Below are 20594 nucleotides of genomic sequence, written 5' to 3'. Positions count from 1 at the left end.
TCTTGGACAAAGAGGCAAGGCTCAGCGTGCCATTGGGCGCCCACCGTATATCCCCACGTCGCCATGGTCTTAGGGGTCACGGCATTCGTGGAGATGTGGGGGTCTGCCCCGACGGAGCTTGTAGGAGGTGGAAGGTGCAGGCAGATCACCCCACAAGCGAAGGACAGTGTAGAGTCCTGGGTGCAGGCGGCCAGGGCGCCCGTCGCCCGCGGGGGACGAGGGGACATCTGTAGCCAGAGCCTGAGCGCTGGCTGGTCCACGTGCGGGGGCCCCTTGGTGGGCCTCATCCCCTGGGAGGTTTCCGTGGCTGCCCCGGACTTGACCTTCACGACCACAGACCAGCCCAGGGTCCGACACCTCTTTTATATCCCCCGCACGTGGGCCCAAGGCGCTTGGGTGGACACCCTTCCTAAATAAATACGTCCCCGACGGCGTGACTCAGGGTCACGTCGCGGGTGGCCTGTGCCGGGCCTCGGACCCCCGCTTTTCAGCCAGCGTCCCTGCCCTGGGACTGAACCTGCCCCATCAGAGCTTCTGCCCTGAGACCGTCAGGGCACCGTCGCTGCCCGAGGACTGGACCGATGAGGGGGTGGGGGTGGTGACAGTGACACAGGAAGAGGAGTGGCTGGGTCTCGCGTGTGTGAACCCTGCAGTGAGCCCTGGTGCCCCTCCATCTGCAGAAGAAGAGCCTGGGGTCAGGGAAGCTGGGGACCCAGCCCGGTTTGCAGCCAGGACTTGCCTCCACTCCCCTTACAGTGCTCGGTCCACGAGTGGGGACCTGCGGGCACCTTCAGCCCCGGTGCTTACTGGGCGAGCAGCCCCGGGAGACCTACCGCGGGGGCTGGCGGGCAGGTGGGGGGAGGTGAGAGCGGGGAGGGTCTCGGACACGGACCCAGGGTCTCCCCCGACCTTGCTCTGCAGGGAGTTTCAAGGCGGCTGCCAACGGCAGGATCCTGAAGAAGCACTGTGAGTCGGAGCAGCGCTGCCTCGACCGGCTGATGGCCGATGTGCTGAAGCCCTTTGTCCCCGCCTACCACGGCGACGTGGTGAAAGACGGAGAGCGCTACAACCAGATGGACGACCTGCTGGCCGCCTTCGACTCGCCCTGCGTGATGGACTGCAAGATGGGCATCAGGTGAGCTGGGCCTGGGGTGCGGCAGGGCAGGCTCGGGGCGTGGGTGACGCCATCCCGCAGAGGGGACGGGACCCCGGCTTTGCCCCTCACGGCCTCCCCCCTTTTCCAGAGCCAGTAGCTGTGGGGCCGGAAGAGGGGCTCCGTGCTGAGCCTCCCTGGGAGGGGTGGGGCAGAGAGAACTGCCTTTCTGGGCGGGTGGGATCGCCGGGCAGCAAGGTGGTGGCCGCACGGGGAGACTGGGGTAGAGGGTCTTAGCGCCACCCCCGCGCCCCCACCCGTGGGAAGGGGGAGCTGGTCAGTGGAATATGCTGGGGTGCCCACGAAGGTTCGCCCCTGCCCTACGAGTGCGGTGGAGGGGGAGCCCGGGAGCTGCTTTCACGGGGGACGGGCCGGGGTGCTCCAGGGGGCCCGGAGAGGGCACAGAGGCCGGAAGGGGGTGCTCGGGCCTGTGCGCGGATTCGGATCCGACTCCTGGCGCCTGCCCCGGGAGATAAGCCCGAGCTTGGAGAGGACTCGGAGGGAAGGAGACCGGCAGCGTAGCCAGGAGGAGACCGGCTGATGCGCAGAGCCGAGGGGACCCGAGACCCCTCCGCCCGCAGCTCTGGGCCCTGCTTTGGCGGCGTGGTTTTCTCCTCCATCTCGGCCTTGGGCCGCTCCGTCCCAAGGAGTCACCGAGCGGCTCCCTCTCTCCTGCTGCGGGCAGGGCTCGTGAAGTCCTCCCGGGCTGTTGGCCACGTGGTATTGGGGTGCCGTGCTCCCCTCGGCGGGGGAAGCCGCCCAGGCTACACAGCCAGACGCCCGGCTCGTCCGTCCGCCCACGGCTCGCCGGGGAGACCGGGCTTCGGGGAGCGGCTCAGGGCTGGGGCCTGGGTTTGCTTTGGATGGTTTTTATTCTTACGAGAATGAGAAAGAAGCGTGTGTGTGTGTGTGTGTGTGCATATGCGCACACGTGTGCAAGGCAGGCAGGGGCCAGGAGACAAGAGGGCCCGAAAGCCCCCTTCCTTCCCTCCTCACTCCTGGGACTGTGTCCTCAAGTCAGACCCTGCAGGCCGTGTTCGTCGCGAGGCCCCCAGGCAGGGACCGGAGATGGGGAAGTACAGGCCCTTCTATTTGCTCTCTCGCTGTCCTTGACCTCCCTCCCCCGCACCCTTCCTCCCTCCCTCCGCTCCAGCCCACAGGGAGGAAACAGAATGTCCCTCCAGCCACCGCTTGGCCGCTGCCCTTCCCCAGAGTCTTATTTCTGTCCCCGGAAGGCCCTCCCCGGTGCACCAGGATGGGCCCTCTCAAGGGAAGACACAGAAATATTCCGATTAGCGTTCACTCAGACCGTGGCCCAAAAAAGCACGCGCTGCGGGAGGGATGTGTGGAAAGTCCGTCCCACGAGGCTGCCCCGTGTAGCTGTCTGTTCCCTGGGAGGCTTCTGGGGACTGGCGCCCCCTGGGCCCTGCCTGTGTCTTCAGCTTCTGTCCCACTGCGCCCCGGAGCGAATGGTGAGGCTGGGACAGCGTTAGCTCACTTGGGAGCGGGGCCTCGAGGCGGAGGCTGTGGGGTGAGAGAGCGGTCTGTGTGGAGGGGAGGGAAGAACTGGTCCTGCCCCAGCTTCTCCTCCGCTTCACGATGCAAGGGATGGGCCCTCCTCCGCTCCTCGCTGCCACCGGGAGACGTGGGTCCTGCGTGGTCCAGTCCGAGCAGGGGCACATCAAACACAGAGGTTCGGGGACTCGGACTCAGCAGGGCCCCGGGTCCGTGCCAGGCTTCCAGCTGCAGACCATGCCCCGAGGGGGCTCCGTGGGGCCCCGAGTCCATGCTGGGTCGATCCAGAACCCTTAACCCCAGACAGAACCCGTCCTAAGACCAGCAGTCCTTGGCCACGCCCAGTGCTTGCCAGAGGGAGGAGGCCGGAGCCCAGGGCCACCACCATCACTGAGTCCCAGGCATGAGGGGTTGAGACCTGTCACGGGGAAGCAGTAGACGGCTGACCAGCCAAGCCAGCTTCAGCCACAAGCTGGGGGGAGGGGTGGGGGGCGCTCAGGAAAAGGTGACGTGGCACCTGTAGTGTCCTAAATCGGGGGCATCGGGGACGGCGGTTCCACGTGGATGTATGCTTGTGTTCCAGGGACTTTTCTTAGATTCTCCCCCGTAAGCCTGTGTGCTGTGCGTCACACGAGTCTTCCTGATGTCGGGGCTGGGGGTGGAGACAAGGACCGTCCCCAGCTTTGGTGCGCGAGCTGTGGGTGCCCACGGGCTTGCCGCCTACCCACCCTTCGCCCCGAGTGGCCGTCCCCCCACCCCCGTCCCCCGCAGAGGCCTCTGCTCCCCCATCCCGCTGTCGGACGGAGGCGGGAGGCCCGGCCAGGCCAGCACTGGGGAGCTCAGGCCCCGCCGTGTCGCTGCTGACCGGTGCCCCGGGCGGAGGGTGAGCGACCCCACCCAGGGGCCCTTCCTGGAAAAAGCCCCAGGCCTGCTTCCTGTTTAAGGAGCTACTGAAAGCTCTCTGCGGAAGTGCGGCCGCCCACCCGCCCCGCAGGCCCCCACAGTGGGCCCCGGAGCATGTGGGGCGGCCAGCCCACCCCCGGCCACGTGGCACGCACACACAGCCGCACCCGGGCCGGCCCGACATGACTCCACGCAAAAGCATCCTGCCCCTCGGCCTCTGCCTTGAAGCTCCTGCCATCCCTGACCTGGCTCGGCGGGCACCGTGGTGTGTGCGTGTGTGCGTGGGGGGGGTGTGTGCATGGCTGTGTGCATGCATGAGTGTGCGCGCACGTGTGCGTGGGGGTGTGTGCGTGTGGGATGAGTGTGTGCATGGGGGTGTGGGTGCACGTGTGTGTTAATGGCTGTGTGCGCACGTGCGTGTGTGCGTGTGTGTATGCACGTGTGCGTGGGGTATGCATGGCTGTGTGCACATGTGCATGGAGGGTGTGCGTGGCTGTGCGCAAGCCCGTGCGTGGGTGTGCATGGCTCTGTGCGCGCGTGGGGGTGTGCAAGTGTGCGTGTGTGTGGGTGTACATGGCTGTGTGTGCATGTGTGTGGGGGGGGGATGCATGGGTGTGCGTGCGTGTGGGGTGTGTGTGCATGAGTGTGTGTGTGGGGTGTGCATGGGTGTGGGTGTACATGTGCACGGGGTGTGCATGTGTGCGTGCATGGCTCGCACACACTGTGTACGTGCATGAGTGTGCACGCGTGTGCATGAGTGCACAGTGTGGGTGTGAATGTGTGTGCGTAGCAGTGTGCATGGCTCTGTGTGCATGCACGTGCATGGGGGTGTGCACGTGGGGGTGTGCATGTGTGGGGGTGTACATGGCTGTGTGTGCATGTTGTGTGGGGGGGTGCATGGATGTGCGTGCGTGTGGGGTGTATGTGCATGTGGGGGGGGTGTGCATGGGTGTGTGGGTGTACGTGTGCATGGGGTATGAACGTGTGTGTGCATGGTTTGCGTGCACTGCGTATGTGCATGAGTGTGCGCGCATGTGCATGAGTGCACGTTGTGGGTGTGAATAATTGTGCTTAGGGGTGTGCATGGCTGTGTGTGCACACACGTGCGTGGGTGTGTGCACGTGTGGGTATGTGGGTGTACATGGCTGTGTGTGCACGCACTCGTGTGGGGGTGTGCACGTGGGGGTGTGGGTGTACATGGCTGTGTGCACACGTGTGTCTGTGTGTGTGCGTGGGGGTGTGCGTGCGTGCACACGTGCATGGGGGTGTACCTGCACGTACGTGTGTGTGGGTGTGTGCATGGCTGTGTGCGTGCACGTGTGCGTGGGAGGTGCGCACGCCCGTGGAGGAGGTGTGCACTGGTACAGGCGAGGGCTGCGGGAGGTTCTAAATGACCAGGCCCACGTTCGCAACCCAGGACTTGTCGTTTCCTTATATTTGACACGGTGGTTGGTGAAAACTCGGCCTCTGAAGGCATCATGAGTTGACGCGCAGTCTGTCCTGGGTCCCCAAGCAGCAGGTGTGAGGGGAGGGTGGGGCCGGGCCGCCGTCACGGCCGCCGCCCACAATGGGCCAGCACAGAAATCTTCCCTCCGCTACAGCTCTGTCCTGTGATTTGTTTCAGGAAGGGTCCGGGGCAGCGGTGGAGCCCGGGGTCAGGGGAGAAGAGGGGGGTTCACTGGGGAGCAGGGGTGCGTCTGCAACGTGCAGGATGCCCGTGTGTGTGGCAGGGGTGACGCCCCATCTCTGTTTGGCGATGGGGGTAGGGGAGGCATCGCGGGCTGGGGATTCAGCCCCAGGCTGCTGAAGTCCTGTCCCGCCCCTACTCCGGTTTCCGGGGGACCCCTGCCGGTTCGACGGCGGGACAGTGAGCGACTTCCACTGGCTGTGCCTTCTCCGGCCTTCGGGCTGGGGGGCAGGTGTTGAGGAGGCACGGGCTGAGCGGGGCAGGCCGTGTGGCCCCCCTCGGGCTTCCTCCCCACCCCAGGCACAGGCTTCCCTCTCTGCCACCGTGGCCCCTTCCGAGGCCACCTTCTGGCTCGGCCTTAGTGCTTGGTGTTGGCACGAGGTCGCCCCATGCGCAGGGCCGCCCCCGGTTCTGCCGGTCGGGAGCCGGCCCCGGCCTGAGCAGAGCGTGTGCGCATCCCGCGTAAGCGGCCTGCGGCTCTCATCACCGCCCCCCTTCCCACGCAGGACCTACCTGGAGGAGGAGCTCACCAAGGCCCGGAAGAAGCCCAGCCTCCGGAAGGACATGTACCAGAAGATGATCGAGGTGGACCCCGAGGCCCCGACCGAGGAGGAGAAAGCCCAGCGGGCTGTGACCAAGCCTCGGTACATGCAGTGGAGGGAGACCATCAGTTCCACCGCCACCCTCGGCTTCAGGATCGAGGGCATCAAGGTGAGGCCCGCCGGGTGCCTGGGGAAGGAAGGGAAGGAGGCTCCCGTATCCGCCCCGGGGGCGGCGGCGGCCCGCAGGGCCTTCCGAGGCCGCGAGCCTCCTTCCTCACAGGCCCAGCGTGTTTGGGGAAATCCGCCCGCTCCTTAGTCGGGACCCGGGCCCCGGAACAGGGTGGCTTCTAGCCGGCCCCAGGGGTCAGCCCTCTGCCGAGGACCCTACGCTTAGCCCTGACCATGCCCAGCCCTGACCGGGAGCCTACCTAGGAACCCGCGTGCCAGTGCGGGGGCCGCTCACTCTGCCCGTGGCCTGAGAGCTGGGGATGGGCCTCGAGATGCAGGGGCGGGGGCGTGCCGGCTGCGGTGACTTCCCTGCCAGGACCCTCCCTCTGCCCGGGCAGCCGGACCAAACGCCCCTCCTCCGCGTCCCCAAGTGTCCCCGCCCTGGATCTGATGAGCAGGTGCGGGCTCGCACTTCACCCCGGGGAGCGGGCTGCGAGGTGCCGGCCGGCCGGGCAGACAGCGGTCCCTGCGGCCTTCCTGGGTTTCTGTCCTCTGCCTGCTCCGGGTCGTCACCGAACAGCCCTAGCGTCTGGGTTTGGGCCGAGGGTGGCGCTCCGGGCATCCGCCCCTCCCCAGCACTGCTTTGTGAGCTCTGGGCTGAGAAAGCCATGTGTCCCTCCCCTGTCATCTGAAACCAGTTTTTTTTTTCCTTTTTTGCATCCAGCCCTCGTACGGGTTGCAAGTTTCATGCTTCCCTCTCAAATGCTCGTTTTCCTTCATGTCTCCAAAACAGTCCGCTTTCCCCTTACCTCTCCCTCTCAGGCTGGGTGCCCAAGCCTCCGTTCGTTGTCCGGCTGCAGGAACAGCCAGCAGCCCGTCTCCCCTCCCCTTCTCTGGGCAAACGCCCCGCGACGAGCCCCTGTGGGCAAGTTCCCCCTCCGCCCCAGGGTCCGTCCTAATCTTCAAGAGGCAGCCACATTGCGTTACCTCGTCTCCGGCCTGGTGATGCACAGACCCAAGTCTGGGGGCTCCTTGTGGAGCCCTGCTTCCTCACCCTTTGTCCTTAACTAAGAACAGATCTCGGGGCGCCTGGGTGGCTCAGTCGGTTAAGCATCTGACTTCAGCTCAGGTCATGATCTCGCGGTCTGTGAGTTCGAGCCCCGCGTCGGGCTCTGGGCTGACAGCTCAGAGCCTGAAGCCTGCTTCGGATTCTTTGCCTCCCTCTCTCTCTGCCTCTCCCCAACTCATGCTCTCTCTCTTGAAAATAAATAAAACTTGAAAAAAAAATCAAAAAAAAAAGAACACATTGTCCTCCTGGGGGAGCTAAGCTCCATGTGCTTTCCGGGAACAGCCTGGAACAGACACAGCGCCAGGCTGAGAAGATGAGTAGTCTCTTGCAGCAGGCGGGTCAGGGAGCAGAGATGGGCAGGCAGTGACATCTTGGCTATGTTCAGGGAACATATGGTAAAAGATCTTAAGCTACAAAAGGAACCTCACTGAACTTGCGGTGGGAGCACCTCTCTTCTGTCTGGCGAGGGAGGTCGCCCCCAGATGGCAGGGACCCGTGTGGCACTCATGGGGGTTCCCAGGGCCAGGCCCCGAGGGAAGCCGAGACATATGTGTCTCCTCCAGCCCCTGCTGCCCTCAGCCCCCTCCTCCAGTCCTGGCCCGCACCCCCCAGGCCTTCCCTGACCGCCTTCCTCTGCCTGGCACACTGAGGCCACCCTCCTTGTTCTCAGTCGGGGCTCAGGACAGGCTCCACGGTGCCGCCCGACTACGCCCTGTGCCTGGCGGTGCAGATGCGGGTCTCCTCGGGCTGCCCGCGGGCACCGTGGTGCCTCCACTGCCCCCGAGAGCTGCTGGCGGGCGGGGTCCGTGCCTGACCCCTCCGGGGCGCGTATCGTTCTCAGAAAGAAGACGGCTCCGTGAACCGAGACTTCAAGAAGACCAAAACGAGGGAGCAGGTCACCGAGGCCTTCAGAGAGTTCACTAAAGGAAACCGCAACATCCTGGTGAGTCGGGGCGCCCCCCGGAAGGGGCCGGCCGCGCAGGGACACCTGTGCCCTGCAGACATTCTTGTCCAGCCCGGGACCACACTGGGCCACTCTGCCCGCATGGAAAACGCCGGCCCCAAAAGATGAAGCGGGAGTTGGTGGCCAGCCTCCAACTGGATATGTGGGGACACTCGGTGGGCTTGCCCTCCCTCTCCCTGGCCGCCTGCCTCTCCGCACTGAGGACGGTTCCCTCGGTGGATTTCTGTAGCCTCGCTGCCCGTCGAGAATGGTGTGCTCATCAGAGCCGCAGGCAGCCCTCTGGGGTGGGTAGGCTCTTGTGCCACTTTCCGGGTGAGACACTGAGGGGTCAAGGACACAGCAGGGACAGAGCCGGACCTCACACGCAGGTCCCCGCGCTCCCCGAGGCCTCCCGGGCCTCTCCCAGGCGCTGAGGCCACCTGAGGGAAGTGCCTGGGGCGGGGGTCGGAGCCTCTCCGAGCCCGGGGCTGTGAGTGTCACAAGTTGGTGACAAAGTGACTTCACGTTTGCCACTGCAACGGTAGACAGGCTGGACAGACACCTGACCTGTGGGGTCAGGACCTTGAGGGCCCCCCCACCCCCAGGCGGAGGTAGGGTGTGCTGAGCCTCTAGGTCCCTAGGGAAGGGCACCCTGGGACGGACCCAGGGGCCCCGGGGACATGGGTCCTGGACCCCCTGGGAGAGGTGCCTTGCGAACAGCCTCCCGGGGTGTGGAGCAGGGAAGGGTGGACCCGGACCGCCTTTTCTCTGGGCAGACTCCTCGCTGGCCCTGAGTCTCCCTCCCTCCTTTTCAGGCTGGGCTGGGCTTCCCTTAGCCCCCCGCAAGGAGGCTTTGGTCGTGGGGCGCGCACCCGAGTTGTCCACAGCCCGAGCCCTCTGCTTTCCGGTCACCTGCTCCTTAGCCGGGCCCGCCACGGAGTTCGCACACCCGTGCCTGCACGGGCCTGTTCGAGGTGCTGAGCCCCAGGCCACCGTGTTGCCGCGGGATGGTGTCGAGCGACCCCGGGGCCCCTGGGGACGGCAGGCACCCCCAGAGCCGGCACAGCTCACCCCTGGTCCGCGGAGAGGCCTCTGGAGAGATGCTGGCGGCTCCCCCGCTTACTCTGCCCGTCGCAAGGTCAGGGGCACGGAGGTTTGTGTTCCGGAGGCCACCGTGGCAACGGGCCCGCTCCGCTGCTATCCCCGCACTTGCGCCGGCGTCCCAGAACCCCCGCCACCCTTGGGGGGAGCCCCGAGGGGCTGCCCTCCGGCGCCTCCCGCTCTCGAAGGAGGGCAGGTGCGCACAGCCCCGTCTGGGCCTCCGCTCCTTCGTGTCGAGAGGAGGAGGTTGGAATACATGCCCAGGGTGTAGCCTCCCTTCCGCTCTGACACCTGAAGAGTCTGGGCCACACGGGGCTTAGAGGCCACCTCGCCCCCCATGTGTTTACAGCTCTGGCCTTTTTCTGTTCCCAGATCGCCTACCGGGACCGGCTGAAGGACATTCGGGCCACCCTGGAAGTTTCTCCCTTCTTCAAATGCCACGAGGTACATACTGGGCTTTTGTCCTCTTGGGCAGAGAGCCACGCTCTGTGTGGTCAGCCGTGACCCTCGGGCCTGCTGGCCTCCCACGCCGGTAGACCTGCCCGTTCTGGAAGCCGGAGCGGCGTTTTTAGGGTGGTGCAACCGCGGGCAGACCCCTCCGATCAGGTCCCCCGCCCCTGCAAGCCTGAAGCTCTGTCCCGAAGGCAGCCCCTCTCGAGGTCTTGTGTGGAGGGAGCCTCAGCCCGAGCCCTGCCCACAGGGAGGGCTAGGGGTCCAGCGCGAGGAACAGGAGACAGGTGGTCCCGGGGCTCCGGGCAGAGGGAGTGCCCCCAAAGGGAGGTGGGCCAGGCCCCGCTAAGCCTCACAGCATCTTTGTGCAGGTGACCTGGCTGGCCCTTCCTCCAGGCAGGCAGCCCAGCTTGCCCTTGGATTTTATCCCCGACTTGCCCCTCGGCCCGGGGGCACCTGTGCCACCACACGTGGTGGCTCTGACCCCAGGACCGCCCATGAGGAGGGACTGGGGTGCCCAGAGGGCAGACTGGGTGGTCTCTGCCCTGAGCAGTGGCACCCAGGTCTCTCAGGACGTTCTTTCCTCGGTCACCTCCCTGGGGCCCAGGGTGTGCAGGGCCAGGATGTGTTCTCAGCTTGATAAAAGGTCTTGGTGCAGCCTGCTGGAGCCTCCCTTCCCCCCCAGCCTCCTTGCTCCAGAGGACAGGGCTGTGGGCTGGGGGCCTCGAGCCCCAGGACCCACCGCACCGGGCGGAAGGACCCCATCACCCCCGTCAGCACCCAGGCTTTGCTGTTATTTCTGGAAAATTGGTTTTGCCGTACTCTTTCTGGAGTCTCGCTCAAGAAGCTTCAGGCCTAGAAAGAGGCCAGATTAGCTGGGGCTTCTGGTATTTTCCGCCCGGGCGGAGGGAGCCCCTGTGTGGGCTCCGTGTTTCCAAGGGGTAATTTCCAGGGTCTTTCCTGTCCTGCCCGGGATGTCTGCCCAGGGTCCTGCTGCTGGAACGAGGCCGGTCTGGGCCTCGCTGTCACCCCCCTGGGGTGCCGTGTGCGCATTTGGGGAGGTCCTTTCCTCTGCCCCACGGGTACAGTGTGGGCTCCTGGACAGGAGAAGTCAGGGTGGAGTGTGGCGGGGGTGGGGGGAGGGGGGGGGAGGGTGGAGGGAGAGGCCCTGAGGTTCAGCCGTGGCCTGAACTAGAGGACAGTGTGCAGCCGCAGCTGGCCGCCAGGGGTCTGTCATCCAGCCTCCCTCCCCGAAGGCAGTTGCTGCCCTGGTGGCCGGTGTCCTCTGTCCCCTGGGTGGCCACCCTGGGGCGGGCCTCCCCCCCCCCACCCCCACCCCCCGGCAGTCCCCCTCCTCAGCTGCCCCCTCCCCTTCAGGTCATCGGCAGCTCTCTTCTCTTCATCCACGACCAGAAGGAGCAGGCCAAGGTGTGGATGATCGACTTTGGGAAAACCACGCCCCTGCCCGAGGGCCAGACTCTGCAGCACAACGTCCCCTGGCAGGAGGGGAACCGGGAGGACGGCTACCTCTCGGGCCTGAACAACCTCATCGACATCCTGACGGAGATGTGCCAGGCCGCCCCGCTGGCCTGAGGGCCGGCCCGCCTCGCCCCCCCACCCCTCCTCCCTGCCGCCCCCTTCCTTTCTCCTTCTGAATTTCCCCTTGGTGCCGCCCCAGAGCCGACCCTCCCGAACTGCACTATGAGACACTTTGTAAGAGACCAGGTGGAGATCGGAGAGGAGAGGAGAGGAGAGCTTGCCGGGCTCCCACTTCTCTTTATAAACAGGATCTGCTGGCAGAAGAGGAGTGGGGGGCGGGGGGAGCCAGGCTCAGGTGGCAGTGAGGTCCCCAACGCAGGAGCCGGCCCCAGCCTTCCAGTGGGGGCCTGCTGCCCCCTGGTGGCCGCCCCCGAGCTCAGCCTGTCTTGGCCCCATCCCTCCGGCCTGGAGCATCTCCGGGTTGGGGCACAAAGCCACTGGCAAGTGCACGTTGGCCACGAGTAAAGCATTCTCCGCCTAGCGGCCCAGGGGCTCCCACAGACGAGTGGTGGCCTGCTAAAGCAGGGACCCCACCCAGCTGGCAGTGAGACCCTCCAGCTGGGGGCCGGACCCAGGAGCCAGGAGAATGCTGGAGTCCACTGGCTGTGCTCTCTGACCTCGACCTTCCCGGGAGGGGGCAGCCGGGAGCCCCCCTCTTCCATCTGATTATCACCCAGGATTTCAGAGGGACGCTCTGCAAACCTGACCTTGGGGGAGGCCCCGCCCCCACCCCTACCCCCAGAACCACCTGTGCCTCCGGCTCCCAACCTTGTTGGGACCAGGTCCGCGGCACTGGGTGGGGCGGCCCGGGGCACAGCCGGCCCCCGGAGGAAGATCGGTTGTCTCACGTCCCTTCACCCCCACCCCCCACATCCCTGGGCTTGTTTCACGAGGTCAAGTCCCCAGCACGTTCGGGGGACAGCGCTGGGCAGGGAAAAAGCAGATTTCTGGCCTTCCTGGCCTCATTTTTCTCCCGTGAAGTAACTCTTCCAGTCCGAAGGGCTTGGACCCACATTCCCCGGATGCGGTGTGGGCAGCTCCCAGGGCGGGTGGTGGGTGCCGGGTGTCAGGAGGGTGCTCCCGGCAGGGGGAAGAGTCCTGGGGCCTCTAAGTTGCTTGAAGATGACTGGGGAACCAAGTAGGCCGTGTTCTCATTTTAAAGCAAGGCAAGTCTGTATTATGGGGAAGAACGTGAAACTGGCATGACTTTTTAAGAACAAACCTCTCAGCTCCGTGGCCCTTTGGGGCTGTTAGAGGCGCACCGGTGCCCAGAGCCGAGCTCTGACGGGGTAGCAATCCGCAGACAGCCGGGTCGGGGACATGGTGGAGGTCCGTGTACCCCAGAGCGTGAGCCCAGAGGGGCCGATCCAAGAGTCAGGGTTTCCGGGGCTCCCCCCTCCCATCCCCCCCATCGCCCCGGGGACTCTGGGAGACCTCTGACCCCAGCACGTGACCCCGGCATTTCCCCTTTCGTGCTGGGTGAGTGACAGTCGGTGGGGGCGGAGGGTGGGACGCATGAGGCTGAGTACAGATTTTAGAAAAGGAAATCAGTCTGAAACTTCCTGGCTCTGGTTCAAAACAGTGGGGAGCTTGTGTGGGGGGCTCTCGCTAAAGGTCACACCCCGTCCCGGCCGAGCGTGAGAGACCTCGTGACAGCATGTGACCCTGTAAAGGCGGGAGCACCAAAGCCAGCGCTGGGTGGCCGCAGCTGGAGTCGCTCGTGGCTCAGGGGGGACCGGGGCATCAGCAGTCCGCAGGGAGGGGACATTGCTCAGTTGGACGTCCCGATTCCACCGCCGTGGGTGGACCACAGGTCACCCTCAGTCTATCGATGAAGGAAATTTGCTAAAGCAAATGAACGCTCTGAACAAAAAAGTGCAGGGGACCAGCTTGATCTCCTAAGAGAACACATTTTCCAAGCACTTTAAACAGGCACCCGTTGTCTGCAGACAGCGTGCTAAAAAAAAGGCAAAGCGACGTGTTTATTAGAGGAGGTCCGTGGGGCCTCTTCCCGGCGACCGGTTGCTTGGGGTGACATTCTGTCCGCGAAGGTGGTATAAAGCGGCATTTTTTTCTTAGGGTTATTCTCTTAGGGGTTGGGGGGGGGGTTTGTATTTACTCGCTAGCTCTCCTCTCCCGCACCTGCTCTCGCAACCTTCCCTCCCCTCTTCCCTGTCCCCCCCCCCCCCCCCATCCTGGAGGGATAGGTGGATCCCGAACCAGAACCCTTCCGAGGGACTCCTGGGGCTGCAGGTGCCGGGACGGTGGGACAAGCCACGTCCTTTCCCGCCCCGTCCTTGCCGGGTCCCCCGGGGGGGGGGGGGGGGGCTCCTCAGTGGTCAGCGTGCTTAGCGTTCAAGGAAAGTTTCTCAACTGCTTGCCCGCAGACTTGCCTTTAGCGCCATGTAAGAAGTTTTTAAGTTATATTTATTTTTTCCGGTTTTTTAATTGCACAAAACACTAAGACTGGGAGGCTGGGGATCCTGTGTGTCCTTAAAAGCTGTGCCTTCTTTCTGAATTCCCTTTCCCACTTGGCGGAAAGAGCCTGGACACAGCCCTGCCCCCCCTCCCCGCCCCCCTGCCCCCCCCCCCCCCACGGACTCTTGCCTCTGTGAGCTGTATCTAGCTTTGAGTTTCTCCTGCATCCCGTCCACCCCCGTGTGTATACAACCCAGGCCCCTGGCTCGGGAAGAGACCCTCTGCCGTTGCTTTTCCTCCGGAGGACAGGACCCCCCCCCCAGAGGGCTCCCCCTCTCTCTGCACTCCTTTCGCCGCGACACAACACCTTGGAGGAAACTGAACTGTTACAGACTCTTCCCACCCCCCCCCCCCCCAACACACACAGTGCCTGTCGAACAGACTGCAATGCTCTGTACCTTCCCGAATAAAGGCCCTGGAGACCACCGTGCCGTCTGCAGTGTGGTCTTTCCGCCTCGGGATGGGTGGTCCTGACGCTCTTTGGGAACCGGGGGGTTGCGCTGGGACTGCGGGGGTCCCCGGGAGTGGGGATCTGCAAAGGACTGAAGACACCTTTCAAAACTAGGCACTTCAGAGCCGCCTGGGGGGGTTCAGTCGGTGAAGCGTCCGACTTCGGCTCAGGTCACGATCTCACCGTTTGTGGGTTCGAGCCCCGCATCGGGGCTCTGTGCGGACGGCTCAGAGCCTGGAGCCTGCTTCCGATTCTGTCTCTCTCTCTCTCTCTCTCTCTCTCTCTCAAAAATAAATAAACATTTAAAAATTAAAAACAAAACAAAACACTAAGCCTTTCAACCTTCTCCACAAAACGTTTGCGTAGCAGTTCCACAAAGTGCTTGTCCCGCACCCCTGGGTCTGGGGCAGCTCCGCAAGGTCCTCACGTATGGAGCGCAGCTCTGTGCAAGGTCGGGTGCGGGCTGCTCGCCTCTGTGCCCCCCATTTGCCCCCAGACGCCTCCACAAACAGGGCTCTGTGGTCTCCGTTTTAGAGACGGGGAAGTTGAGGCTTGGATCCATTGTGACCTGGGAAATAAATGGGGAGCAGAGATTCGGAGAGCAGGCTTTGCCCGGTTTCAGATCCAGTGCTGTCTTCCTCCTCCCCGGGGAGCACCTGCGGGCGGAGGGCCTTGTCCTGTCTTCCCGGGGTCCCCGGCCAGAAGCAGGGGGCCTGGTGCTTCCTGGCCTCGGCCCCCCGCTTCCGCAGGCTGGGGCTGCACCGTCTCCCGGAACGTCAGGCTGCTTCCCGGAGAGTCTGAACAGAAGAACCGCCAGCCGAGTTGGCTCCAGGGTCGGCCCCTCGGAAAGGCGTGTGGACGCTGGGTGAAGGCGAGGCTCCCCCAGGCCCCGTCTCCCAGCAATCGTCCTACCCACACCGCCTCCGTGTTCGCGGCCACCGACGGGGTTTAGGGTTAGGACTTAGGCTCTGTCCGCTCCATTGGGATGTCACCTCGAAGGCGGGGGCTTGCCCTGTTCATTGCTGTTTCCTCACCCCCTAGCGGCGCCAGGCACGTGACAGGTGCTTAGTGGACGTGTGCCGACGGTCCCCGAGCGCCCTCGGTGACCACGGCCGTTGGGTGCACGAACGCTCGTCCTCAGGCAGGAGAATGACTCACAGGTGGCGTGGGCTCCCTGGCCCCTGGGTCCTGCGCCCCCTGCGGCCGTCCCTCCTCCAATCACAACCCTTTCCTCTGCTGCAGTGGCTGCAAAGCCTAAAATACTATCTGTCCCTTTACAGAAAATTCCGCCAGTCCCTGCCTCAAAGGAACAGGGGCCACTGAGGAAGAGTTACCACCTGCAGGCACCATACAAGGTGGTTGACGACTAAGCAGGACAATCCTTACGAAAACCCTGCGGGATGAGCCCCGTTCACCCCCATTTTGTACCTGAGAACGCAGGGGCACAGAGGGGGTGAGCGACTTATTCGAGATCACGCAGCTGGTAAGCAACTCGGACCCCGGCTTTGAACCACAACTCAAGCTATTTCCGTGACGCTGCGTGACTGAGTCTACCTTCCGAGCTGGGGGTGGGGGGGGGGGGGTTCGCTGGGCGTGCGGCTACGTCACAGAATTTGGGGGGCGGCCTGGGGCCAAGCCAGGAGTCCTGGTTTTTTGGTGGCTATGACGCTGATTAGGCGCTGCAGATGTGGGTCCCAAGCGTGGCCCTGTCCTGGGGGTGCCGGCTGGGCCGCAGAATCCGCGAGCCCAGGGGGAGCTGGGCAGCCTGGATCAGCCTGGATCAGCCTGGATCAGTCGGGGAGGTACCGTGTGCTGGGCTCCACGCGCCCCTGCGCCTGCCTGGGCGGGGCCCGCCGCCGTGCCCCCCACCTTAGCCTGAGAGGGGTTCTTGCCCGCGCTGCTCCAAATACAGTCGCGAGGAGGGTTGGGGCTCCCACGTGCGAATTTGGGGGACACACACGTCGGTCCCCAGCCCCGTTGCTAACATCACAGGCTGTTTCCCGCTCTACCTTTCATCCCGCACCTCCCAAACTTGTGAATGAGTTAGAGCGGTTTTGGGGTGCGGCGCGGGGGGATGGGGTGGGGAGGGCCACGCTAAGTTCTGTGGGTTTCGATGAGGCAACACGCATTTGGGTTCTTTTAAAAATAGTTTCTGCAAGTCCTGGGCAATCAGTGTCTCACCGGGGCAACCTGCTGGCGACACAGCAGCCCTGTTTACCCGCGGTGGAAAAGAGGCGCCCAATTTTAGTCCTGTTACCGCCGCCCACGGCCTGCTGCCCCGCCCGCAGGGGAGGCCGCCCCCCTCTGGCCGGTGCTGGGCAGGACAGGCGCCCCCAAATGCCAGGGGCCTAAGATCCCTTCCCCTCCTGGCTTCTCCCAGCCAGCTGCTTTTTTTTTTTAAGTTTACTTATTTATTTAGAGAGAGAGAGAGAGAGAGAGGGCACGGTGGGGGGGGGGGGGGGGGGCCGCAGAGACGGGGAGAGAGAGAATCCCAAGCAGACTCCACACTGTCAGCTCAGAGCTGGACCCGGGGCTCGATCTTACAAACTGACATCACGACCTGAGCCCAAATCAGGAGTCGGATGCTCACGGAGCCACCCAGGCGTCCCATGAGCCACGCAGGCACCCCAGCTCGCTGCATCTCCGTCCTGAGGGGACGCAGGGGCCGTGGCGGCCGTCCATTCGGGTTGGTGGCCCGCACCACCTTACCCCTGCAACAACCAGAGGGGGGCGGGGTGGGGGGGGGCAGGCATGTCCATGGATCACCTGTGCTGTGTAGGTTAGGAAAAGTGAGGGCAGGACCCAAGCCAGGACTGGAACCCAGGGACAAGGCGGGCGTGGGGGTGGACAGGTAAGCGGGCAAGGGCAGTGCACCGTGCGAATGTCCTGTGGGGGTCGGAGGGGCGCAGAGCGGGGCGCCTGACCCGGGAGGGTGACGAGGTCGCTTGAGGGGGGCTCTGCAGAGGCGGTGCCACCCGAGGTCAGGGGTCAGGTCATCCAGAATTCTCCAGAGGGTCGTGGGGGGGGTGGGGGGGGCGGGGAGGGAAGCACGTGCAAAGACACTGAGGCCCGGGATCAGGCTGGGGCTATGGTGGCTCCAGGCAGCGGGGGGAGCTCCGTGTGGGGCCCAGGTGGGGGTGGGACTGGCGAGCTGGGCGACCCTCCGTGGTGGCTGTGGCTGTGTGGGGGTGGGGGGGACACACGGGGTGCCCCGCTGAGCAGCTGTGGGCTGGTGGGGGATGGGGTGCAGAGCAGCTCCGTTCCCCCCCCCCCCCCCGCCCCGGGCCCCGAGTTAGAAGTGCGGGGGGACACCCCCATGGGAACACGGCCTGGAGTCCCCAGCGAGTCCCCCAGAGCCCGGAGTAGGGCGCTGCTCGCGGGATCCCATTCGCTGACAAAAGCCGAGTTCACGCGAGCCGTTTGTTTTCCTTCCTGACAGTTTCCTGTTTATCCAGCGCGGTCTGAACACGTTCCGCACATGCGCGTTGTCAAGATCCGAGATGCGCTCCTCCCCTCCTGCCCCCTCCAAAGTCCGCTCGGGGAGCCCTCTCAGGCCCCCTGCTCATCCTGAGCATCTTCTGGCTTCCAGAACCTTCCTGCTGAAAAGGGCTGGCCTGTGGCCACACCCCTCCACACATGTTCTCCCACACAGGCCCCTCCACACACACCCCTCCACACAGGCCCTTCCACACACACCCCTCCATACATACCCCTCCACGCACACCCCTCCACCCCACACCCCTCCACACGTGCCCCTCCACATCCCACCCCTCCACACGTGCCCCTCCACACTGCACCCCTCCAAACAGGCCCCTCCAGACACACCGCCCCTCCACACCCCACCCGTCTACATCGCACCCCTCCACACCCCACCCCTCCACACGCGCCCCTCCACACCCGCTCACACGCACTGACAATTTAACACGTGCGCTGGGACTCCTCGATCAGAACAGGGTATGTCCGGAATCCAGGTCACGTGAGTGATGTTCAGAAGGGCCGAAGGTGCTCGCCGTGCAGAAGGCAAGCCGGGGAGGCGGAGACAAGCCGGGCCGGCCGCCTCATGGGGGACTCCCGCCTTCTCCTCAGTCTTCGGTTCTGAGGGATCCGCAGGGACTGATGGGCAGCTGTTGCTGGAAAGTAGGGGCGGCTCAGCCAACCCGTCTGTAGCAGGTCGTCGAGTCCCGCAGAGGAAGGAGGCGCCGAGTCCTGGTCGCTGGAGGAGTTACGTGGAAGCTTCCTGAACACTTACCTGCGAGACGGTGGAGGTTCACAGAGAAGGGCGTCATGCCCTTGAGATTTCGTGGTTCCTCAGGAGAGCCGTTGAGGAAGTGATTTTCAGTCCACACACACACTTGTTTTTCAAAAATTTTAAATGATTTTTCTTTATTTTTGGGGGGGGGGGGCGGGGGCAGAGAGAGAGGGAGACCCAGAATCCTAAGCAGGCCCCGGGCTCCGAGCTGTCAGCGCAGAGCCCGACGCGGGGCTCGAACCCACGAACCGTGAGATCATCACCTGAGCCGAAGTCGGATGCTTAACCGACTGAGCCCCCCCCCCACCGGGCGCCCCAGAATCTTCCAGAATGTTTTAATGGACACATGTGGCTCCCACGGTGAAGAGGAGCCCAAGTTTCCTGTATCAGATTCTGCAAAACCAGACGGGCCGCCGGGGTCTTGAGGAGGGGAGACCGGCCGCAGAACTGACGGGAAGTGAGCCTGGAAAGCGAGCTGGGGGGCTGGAGGGCGTCGACCCTCCCCACCGCGTCAGACCAGACTACTGTGGGCTGGAGAGAGAACCTGAGATTGACTCTGACCGCACGCTCGGGGCAGGGGTCCCCGCCGGGGCAGGCCAGCCAGAGTCCCTCACCTCCAGCCCCCACGGTTGAGGTTTGCAGGCCGGACCTGGAGGCCGAGGAGGCAGGGAGGCCCACGCTCACGGTCCTGGCATCTCTGCGAGGTACGGCTCGGGCACAGCCCTGCCCCCCCCCCCCGAACCACGTGGGGCCCCAGGACTCGGGGACCACCACGTGGCCACACCAAACAACGCCTCTTGAAGTCAGAGCTGAGCGGGAAGTGAAAAGCTTTCACGGAACTCGCGAGGCGCTGTGGAGCCCCGTCGAGCCTCCGAAGTCCCGCCACCCCTGCCGAGGTTTGATGCTCATCTTTCCAAGCGTTGCTCTCTTTCTGCCCGGCTGGCTTCTCTCCGATCTGAAATCCTTCGAGCCCGCAGGCCTGTCGGCTCAGGCTTCTTTGCGCGGCTAAGCAACCAACCCTCCAGACGGGCCGGAAGCCAACGGAAACAAATCCTGCCTCTGCACTGGGTGCGGAGGACTCACTGCATAAAACAGTTTCCATTTTAGGTAGGAGGGGGCAGGTGCACTCCGTTAGCCGCTTACCACGTCGAATTCCACCCTTCCTGCGCGAAGAGGTTTGCCTGGAACGGGACCCGGGTGGCACAAGAGAAAGAAAAGCGTTATAGGACCCCGCACGATGTGGGGGAGGCGTCTCGTGTCTGAGAAACCTGGTTCCCTCTGTCAAGGGACTTGGGCCTTGCTGTGCGGCCGGTCCGGCAGGTCTGGGCGGCTGCACGCCCCGAGGATCCCGGATCGCGGAGAATTCATGCAAGGACTTCAGACCGCCAACCTCTGGGTGCGGTTTTTCACGTGGGCTCAGAAAGGAGACACTGATCTTGGTCCTGGGACCCCGGCCCTGGTTTCGTACGCTGTAACTGACCCTCATTAACCAGGCGGTGCCCCCAGCCCGCTGAGATGTCCTGCCTGGCCCTCACCCGCCTGGACATCCACACGTGCCGTCAGCTCGATGGGAAAAGAAAGGATTTGTACATGTGGCTTAACATTTTCTGGACCTTTTGTTTATTTACTTGGAGAGGGACAGAGAAAGCTTGAGTCAGGGAGGGGCAGAGAGAGAGACAGAGACACAGAATCCCAAGCAGGCTCCAGGCTCCGAGCTGTCAGCACAGAGCCCGATGCGGGGCTCGAACGCACGAGCTGTGAGATCATGACCTGAGCCGAAGTCGCTCAACAGACTGAGCCACCCAGGCGCCCCAACTTTTTCTTTACGTATTGTGCCCTTTACAGGAGGGGACGGTGGAGCGGGAGGTGGGTGGTGCCAGCGGGGACAGAAGCCTATGTTGCGTCAACGCGAAAGGCTTCGCCGATCACCTGCCCGGGCCTGGCGCGTGTGCATGCGAACGTGCGTCCGCGGTTGGTGAAGGCCAGGGCTCCTTTTGTTATTAGTGAGAGAACCTCAACTTGAGCCGGTTCACAGACAGGAAGGAAGGAGCACCGAGGGAGGCAGGAAGGGCCGGGAGCACCGTGGCCCGTGGTGGGAGGGGCGAGGCTAGCACCGGCCTTGGGGACCCCCTCCTCCATCTCCCTGCGTGCCGCTGTCTTGTCCAGCCTCAGGCCCGATGTGGCTTCAGGCTTGCAAACACAGCCTCAGGACCAAGGAGGAAAGATCCCAAGGATCTCAGGAAAGACCCTCGATCGTTGCAGGTTAGCTGAGCGGGAGGGCTGGGTGGGCTGAGTGGAGGGACGGGCAGCCTCCCCCTGCATCACGTGGGTGGTATGGGTTGGGGG

The 20594-nt window shown here is 64.2% G+C and overlaps 1 protein-coding gene and 1 long non-coding RNA gene across 3 annotated transcripts in view; one reads left to right on the top strand and one right to left on the bottom strand.

The window, feature by feature from the left end:
- Positions 1-13973, top strand: part of ITPKB (inositol-trisphosphate 3-kinase B) — an 89518-nt gene extending 75545 nt beyond the window's left edge. For both annotated transcript variants that reach the window (XM_060643311.3, XM_078440580.2), the window contains exons 4-8: positions 922-1135; positions 5765-5969; positions 7879-7980; positions 9454-9525; positions 10909-13973. In XM_060643311.3, coding sequence (XP_060499294.2) covers positions 922-1135; positions 5765-5969; positions 7879-7980; positions 9454-9525; positions 10909-11124 — 809 coding nt within the window. In that variant the 3' untranslated portion in view covers positions 11125-13973. The remainder of the gene's footprint in view (positions 1-921; positions 1136-5764; positions 5970-7878; positions 7981-9453; positions 9526-10908) is intronic.
- Positions 1-20594, bottom strand: part of LOC145713337 (uncharacterized) — a 385846-nt gene that overhangs the window by 77493 nt on the left and 287759 nt on the right. The gene's annotated exons all lie outside the window — the stretch shown is intronic.

Source organism: Panthera onca, chromosome F1 (assembly GCF_046562875.1).
Source record: "Panthera onca isolate mPanOnc1 chromosome F1, mPanOnc1 haplotype 2, whole genome shotgun sequence".
Taxonomy (NCBI): Eukaryota; Metazoa; Chordata; class Mammalia; order Carnivora; family Felidae; genus Panthera; species Panthera onca.
This window is presented reverse-complemented; position numbering and strand designations above follow the sequence as displayed.